General features: G+C 53.8%; 1 protein-coding gene across 31 annotated transcripts in view; it reads right to left on the bottom strand.

The window, feature by feature from the left end:
- Positions 1–1,265: 1,265 nt before the first annotated feature.
- Positions 1,266–7,275, bottom strand: part of EPS15L1 (epidermal growth factor receptor pathway substrate 15 like 1) — a 106,439-nt gene continuing 100,429 nt past the window's right edge. For 15 of the 31 annotated variants that reach the window (XM_060416221.1, XM_042249721.2, XM_060416222.1 and 12 more), the window contains 2 exons: positions 6,922–7,127; positions 1,266–1,899 (listed from right to left, as the gene is read on the bottom strand). In XM_060416221.1, the coding sequence (XP_060272204.1) occupies positions 1,753–1,899; positions 6,922–7,127 (353 nt within the window). In that variant the 3' untranslated portion in view covers positions 1,266–1,752. Of the gene's footprint in view, positions 1,900–5,715; positions 6,001–6,686; positions 7,128–7,275 lie in introns of those variants that run through there. The other 16 variants (XM_060416234.1, XM_060416237.1, XM_060416236.1 and 13 more) reach the window with 4 other exon arrangements.

Below are 7,275 nucleotides of genomic sequence, written 5' to 3'. Positions count from 1 at the left end.
GGAAGTCGTGAAGGGCTTATGGGAACTCTTCCTCTTCTCTTTGTGATTTTTTTGCACATCTAAAACCGGTCTGAAAAATTACGTTTCTTAAAGTGCAAAAACAAGCAAAGAGATGCCTCTCTCAGAACGATTCCCTCGTTGGGCTAAAGCATCTTGGGTAGGAAGGGGGTTGTCAACAGCTGCCCAAGCTGAGGACAGAAGGGGACAAGACAAGTACTGGAACCCAGAGACCCAAAACACGCTCTGAAAAGGAACTTCTCAAGAAAGAGCTTTTACGGGAATTCCCTGGGGGTCCTGTGGTGAGGACTCCACGCTTTCACTGCTGAGGGTGTGGGTTCAATCCCATTTTGGGGAACTAAGATCCTGCAAGTTGTGAGGCTTGCGGAAAAAAAAAAAGAGGGAGAGAGAGAAAAAGGGCTTCTAGGTAGCAGAGGGGCTGGGCCTGTGTGTGCCCTGCCATTTCCAGTAAAGGCTGCTTCTGACGTTGAACAGTCTGGGCCTCGTTAGTCCTGGAAAGGGTGTCTCGCCCCCTTCCTGCCTGTTTTTAAGGTCAGGGCTTCTCTACTCCATTTCTCTGTGCTCAGGCTGCTCAGAGTCACAAGTTTGGACCATCTTCACCTGAGAGATGTTGGTCTGGGCCGTCTTGTCTCCCTGGGGATGGAAGAGGCCCAGCGGAAAGCAAATGTGTGACAGCCTCAGCTACACCAGAGGTCGTCCCAACAGTGATGTCCATACTTCTGGAAGGTTCTAGGGGTTTCTGGGAACTGCATGCTGGTGGAAGTCTCTCCCTGTGTGCCGATTCTGAGTATGGGTTCCTGCTGAGGAGGCCCGCCCCGCCGGCCTTGCCCCTCGTGCAGACTGGATGGGGCTCCAGCGAACTGTATGGTGGGAATCTCATTGCAAACAGCAGCATGGTGACCGAGGGCTGCCTGCCCTGGTTACAGGGCAGTGAGGTCACCACCCACCGTTTCAGAAGCACTCTGCAACCGGAGGTATAGGGCGACCTCTGAAAACTTCCCAAGCTGGCTTTTTCCTGTGGCCTCTGCTCAAACACTTAAAAAAAATATTTTTTTTCCTTCAGCATGCAGGACCTTAGGTCGACTAGGGATTGAACCCATGCCTCCTGCGTGGACTGCAGGGAACTCCCTCAAACACTTAGGATTTAACTGCAGATGTTTGACCTGGTCTTCCACGCCTGCCCGAGGCCAATCTGCATTTGTGACATCACGCGTGGACCTTCATGAAAGCAAAACAACAGGTAAGTGGGAAAAAAAAAAAGGATTCTTATGTTTTGTATTAAAATATTTTATATTAATCATTCAAACTTAATTTTTATACAGTGAATGCATACATCACCGGGGTGTCTATCTGAGAGGGGAGTCAGGGAGGCGCCGGGGGGGTGTGCCCAGGTGTGAGCAGTGGGTGAGGGTAAGGAGACAGGTGCTTCCTCTGCTCGCCCCGTGCTTTGCCTGCCGATTCCAGGAAGGAGGCAGGCGTGTCACAGCAAACAGGTGGATCCTCGGCCTCTCCTCGGGCCTCCCTCTGCTGGGGTGCACTGTATCTCCTCTTCCTGGGTGAGGCATCCAGCTCCCGGGGCTCTCTGACCAGCAAGCCCTTGACGTAACAGTGGCTGTGACTTGGGGACCGCCAAGAGCGAGTGTCTGTGTACACGCAGGGATTTCCATGTCGTCTCCTGCCTCATGCCTGGACCGCGGCCGTCCTGCCTCTGGGCACCTGCGTGCGGGGCCGCGCCTAGGCGGCAGGCATGTCAGCCTTGCTGAGCGCGATGGCTAGCTCCAGGTCTTCCTGCTCCTGCCGCCGCAGCCGCGCCAGCCTCTCCTGCTCCGCCTTCTCGCTCTCCCGCTTGGCCCATGCCAGCTGCTGCTCCTCATTGCCAAACTGCAAAGGAAAAACGAAGGGTGGGTTACACGGTCCCTGAAATGGTGCCTGCCTGCCAGCCAGCTGGTTGGGGCAGAGAGGATGTGGAGGTCTGCCATGGGGGGGATTGAGGGGGCGTGGGGAAACGCCAGGCTGGGATGCATTGCAGGGAGGTGCCTGGTGTGCAGGGGTGAAAACCAGGACAAGCCAGAAGCCCCCTCTTGGTTGGGGATGCAGAGGGGACGCGCGTGCCCCAGTCCTGACCCCCAGCTTGGAAGGCGGTCACATGCACTGAGACACGCGGGGCTGAGTCTGACCTTAACCGCCACCTCCACCTAGGAGAGAAACCAGACGCCCCATCCCTGCTGGGAGCTGAGAGACTTCTGGGGACCCACCCACCGGCCTGGAGGAGGCTTCACGGTGGGTGGAGGGGTAAGACGGAGAAGCTCTGCCGGGCCTCCTGTCGGGGGACGGCACAGGCGTCTAGAAGCAGCTGGGGAGCGGAGTCAGCTGAATCCCAAGGAGATGGGACGCCGAACCCGCGAGCCTGGGCCTCCATGACAGGCCGTGATGCCTGGGCGAGAGGTGCTGGGGCTGGAGACTTCATGCTCAAATAGACCTCTGAGTCTCCAATGTGTACAGGGGCCTTGAGGCCAAACGAGACGACAGGGTCCAGAGATGCAGCAGCTCTGTCTCAGCCACGGTCCCAGGAGCTCTGGGAGATGCTAAGAGCCACTCTGTACTTGGACGTTCACAGGAGCCCTCAGCAATCATGCTGTCATTTGGTCCAGGAGTTTCTCATTCTTGGTGGTGGTGGTGGAGGGGGGTGGGGGTCCTTTTCCAAACGGCGTAACTTTTTAAAAAATTTTTTTAAAACAAGGGAAGAAATCGTTTTGATCCCGAGTTGGTGGTTTAGTCGCTAAGTCGTGTCTGACTCTTGTGACCCCATGGACTGTAGCCCGCCAGGCTCAGAAAGTCCATGGAATTCTCCAGGCAAGAATACTGGAGTGGGCTGCCATTTCCTTCTCCCGAGATAGGTGATTTCAAACCATTCAACTGATGGACTTCCAGCTCTATGTAAAGGAAAGCAAAGCCAGTCGTCACACGCTCTTCCCCTGGTGGGACTCCCCGGCCCCCGAGGCCCCCCAGTCACTGTGCCCTGTCTCTAGGTGAGGTGCCTCCGGCACCGCTGACCCCAGCAGAGCTGCAGCCCACTGGGGTCCCTAGCCTGCCTGGGTCGGCATCTCTCCTCTGTGTGGAGAAGTCAGCTGAACCCCAAGGATCTGGGACAGCGAACCCGTGTGCCCCAGAAAGGAGCTAAGATTTCCCCAAGGACACTCCTGGGACAAGCAAGTGGGGCAATCGGACTGGCCGTGTGTCCACGTTTCATGACCTGACCGCCAGTCTGGGGGTGATGGGGCCAGACAGTGGGGGCTGGGCAGGGGAGGGCTGGCTTGAGGGAGCCTGGCTTGGGGCCAGGTGTGGCCGGGAGGAGGGGGAGGAGAGGGCACAGCCCAGAAGGCCTCCCTCCACCTGTCTGGGGAGTCAGGCTGGGGCAGGCGAGGGTTAACACAAAGAGGAGCCGCCCTCCCGGCACGAAGGTCGAGTCCTGGTTTCTTAGAGAAATGGCCCAGAAAAACACTCAGGGATCAAATGGGTCTCCAGCTTGGACTCCTGAAAGCCAGTCCCCGCCCCTCATATTTCCACCACTGGCCACAGATAACTGCCCTCCCCTCCCCCACCTCGCACTCTTTGGGGAATTTTCCAACACCTCTTCAGGAGAAAAACAAGGAAAGAACAACAAACGTCGATGGGAACAACTCCACGGTGCCGCTGACAGCGGTGGGAGGCGACAGGCAGCGGGGTGGACAGGGGACCTCGCCCTAGCCAGCCCGGAGGAGCAGGCCCGCACCTTGGTGGGGCCTGCTCAGCCCAGGAACCTCCCGCTCCAGGAGTCTGCGAGTTCAAAGCAAACGTGCTGACAGAACGTTCTAGATGCCTTCGGGGAGGATTCGGCGGAGGCGAGCTTAGGCTCCAGGGTGGAGACTCACAGCGGGCACGCGGTCGGAGGCAGGCTGAAGGCAGGGGCTTCTCTGTGGCTCCCTCTGTGTCTTGAATCAGCGGAGCAGCCCCTCCCCAGCCCTGGCGGCGGCCCACGCCCAGGCCACGCTCCGGTCCTCCGACCTGGAGGCGTCAGGTGCGTCACGCGACGGCCCGGATCTGGAACACCAGCGTGTGCAGGGGCTGCTCGGCGAATGGCCAGCTCCAGTTTCTACTTCACTCATGACGACGAGGGATACACCGGGCCCGACAGACTCTGGGTGGTTTGATTTTGGCAGCCTCTCCATGGAAATCTGAGGTTCAGAGCCCTCCGCACGTGAACACCCTTCCTCCACGGGGATGGACGTGTGCGTCCCGCCTGCTGTCACCACGCGTGGGGACACTTCTCGCCGCTTCCCGTTAGCTTGCTTATCCTGCTGTTGAAAATGCATCCAACTCATCTGACGAGGCAAAGCGCAACTGAGCCCATCCGATATTTGCTCTTAATGCGCACTTCCGAAAGAAAGCGCTGTTTGGCCCACCTAGAAATACGACTTCCTAATAAAACACATTTGCCTGAGACAGAAAAGGCTCGTTTTAAAAGAAACACCAGAGAGGTTTCCTGTGAGCCGCTACAAGCACAAGAAGCCCATTGATGGAAACTCGGGGTCAGTAAATCAGAGGGTTCCAGAGTGGCAGTGCTGGGGCGCCAAGGGGCCGGGGAGCGGGACTGGGTACACGCGTGACACTGGCTTCCCTGACAGCCAAAGCGGACCCAGCTGCTTCTGCACGGGTTAACAGCGCGTCCTGACCACATGCTTAGAACGTCTGATCTGAGTCACGCTGCCAGGCTGGTGAGCAGTCAGAGACCACTCGGCGTCTCCCCAGGGAAGCTGAAACACACACACTCGCGGAACCAACTTTGGCCTTCTTTCAGTTGGCACCTATCTCTCAGGTCCAGTGAACAAAGAAACCATCGGGCAATCAACCAAATCCCTGGACACCACGAACATGACAGACACTCCGAGCCCCCAGAGGTGGGACAGTTCTGTATGACTGAGGGGATAACACAAAGCAGCTAGATTCCTACCTTCCCCCACTTCCCCGGCCATCACAAGGGGCTGAACCTCCCAGTCAGCTGATTTCCCCAGGGAAGACTGGGGCGCCCGAAGCGGGAAAGGCGATTTTAGACGTAAGACAGCGGGGCTGCAGACTGAGTGCAGGTCCGTCGGTCGTGTCCGACTCTTTGCAACCCCGTGGACTGTCGCCCGTCAGGCTCCTGTGTCCATGGGATTCTCCAGGCAAGAACATTAGAGTGGGTTGCCATGCCCTCCTCCAGGGGATCTTCCCAACCCAGGGATGAAACCCAGGTCTCCTGTATTGCAGGCGGTTTCTATACCTCCTGAAAACTGCCAGAACCCAATTCCTTGCCTGGAACTAAGGGTGTCTCAACCCCATGGGTGTTTTAAAATAGGAAGTTAATAACTGTGCTGAAATGACCAGAAATGATGAACTAAATAACTTGAAATCTTGGGGGGGTTAACAAAAAAAAAAAAAAAGCGTTCCAAAAACCAGCCATTGGGTGGCAGGAGGGGCACTGTAAGAAATAAAACTGCATTTCAGAGAGAGAATAATCATTTCTTCAAACTGCTGTTCAAATCCACTTACCCTTCCCCCCTACCCTAAACACAGTACCTGAGTCACACGTGAATAGCTCAATTTTTTTCCATCAGTGTTTCTTTTTTTTTAACAAAAAAATAAAGGCAGTGCTATTCAAGAAACTGTAGATAAAGCGGGTTTTGTTTCTGGCTTTTATTTAACAATGTCACCGTTTGTATATATCCAGTGTGCACTGGCCGTCAACAAAACCGGGCCAACTGCAGTTGTCAAATATTTACAGGTTGCCAAGAGCCAGGAACGTGTCAGCATCTTGGGCGATTTCAGTAAGCCACAGCCTCGCTGTGGATCCAGCTGAGCTGGATCTGACATGAATCAGGCACGCACTGGGCACTGGAACGGCGGTGCTCGCATTCAGACAGACATTCTAGGAGCTGAAGCATCTAGAAACAATACATTTCACACCTAACGAGGAAACAGGGTATTCTGTGTCAAACCGAGTGAAGAAAGCCTTTTCAAAAAAAATATACTAGGTGAGCAACAGACAGGGAAACCGCTTCTGGGAAGACAACATCTGAAGCTCTCTGAGAACAAGATCTTTGAGAATTCGTGAGGGTGCAGAAAGCACACATCATGAAAGCCTTTTACAGCCTGGAATCTTTTTTTTCAAACCGAGACACAGAGCCAGGCTTTCAAAATCCCCGAGTTGGCTTCTGAAAAGGCATTTCACTCTGCTAAACGGCTTTCTGAGTTTTTTTTTTCTCCCTGCACAAGGAAGGGGCTTCAGAGCGGCTGTTCTAGGTTGCATTTTGGTTTTCTCCATAGCTGATAAAAAGTTTTTTGTTTTTTTTTTAAACAAATCAAACTGCTTTCCCTTGGTGCGATCTGCCTGATCTTTGCTGCCTTAAACTGGGACTGTGAGAACTCTCGCAGAGACTTTTTTAAGACAGCGGCACCTAGATTAACTTTAGCGATCTTGTTTTGGTACTTCAGAAGTGTTTGACGTGGTGGCTTCCCCCCGCCAAAAAAAAACTGAACGAACACAAAAGCCTCTGGGCGACAGAACTACTACAGAGGCTGCAGTGAAAGATAAAGAAACAGGCATTCTGGGCCATCCTGCCGGAAGGAAAATGCATCCTCATCACAGAGTATCCAAACCAGTGCTCTTTTTCTTTTATTGAGAAACCGTTTTTTTCTTACAGCAAGAAGCAGTACAGAATAAATAACACGGGTGATGATATGAGGTTCCAGGAAACTTGGGTCAGGAGGAGGTTTGCCATTTCAAAAAGACAAATAATAATAATAATAAAATGATAACCCCAAGGAAGCTGCAAGCAGAGCAGGGGAGAGGAGGGGATGGCACAGAAGGCGGAGAACTCAACTTACAGAGGTGAAGTCTGCAAAGCCCAAAGAGGAGGCTTTAGAAGGTTTAGCTGAAGAGGAGGGAGCAAATGGATCTTTTCCACTAAACGGGTCCCCAAACCCCTTTTTATTTTGGAACGGGTCACTGCTGTCGGCCCCAAGTGGCTGGAATGGATCAGGGGGTTCGGTAAAGTCTGCAGAACCAAGCTGGTTTACGGGTGTACTTTTACCTGGAAAATTTAGGAGAAAAAAAAAAAAAAAGGAGAAAAAAAAAAAGAAGAAGAAATACAAGTTACTGACCAGGGACAGAACAAGAGTCCTGACTGAGGAGCTGGATGCCAGCTCCCTGGGAAACTCTATCCTTCACTTGGAAAGAGC

This window comes from Ovis aries, chromosome 5 (genome assembly GCF_016772045.2).
Source record: "Ovis aries strain OAR_USU_Benz2616 breed Rambouillet chromosome 5, ARS-UI_Ramb_v3.0, whole genome shotgun sequence".
NCBI lineage: Eukaryota > Metazoa > Chordata > Mammalia > Artiodactyla > Bovidae > Ovis > Ovis aries.
The sequence above is the reverse complement of the archived record's forward strand: the minus strand, read 5'-3'. Positions and strand labels throughout refer to the sequence as shown.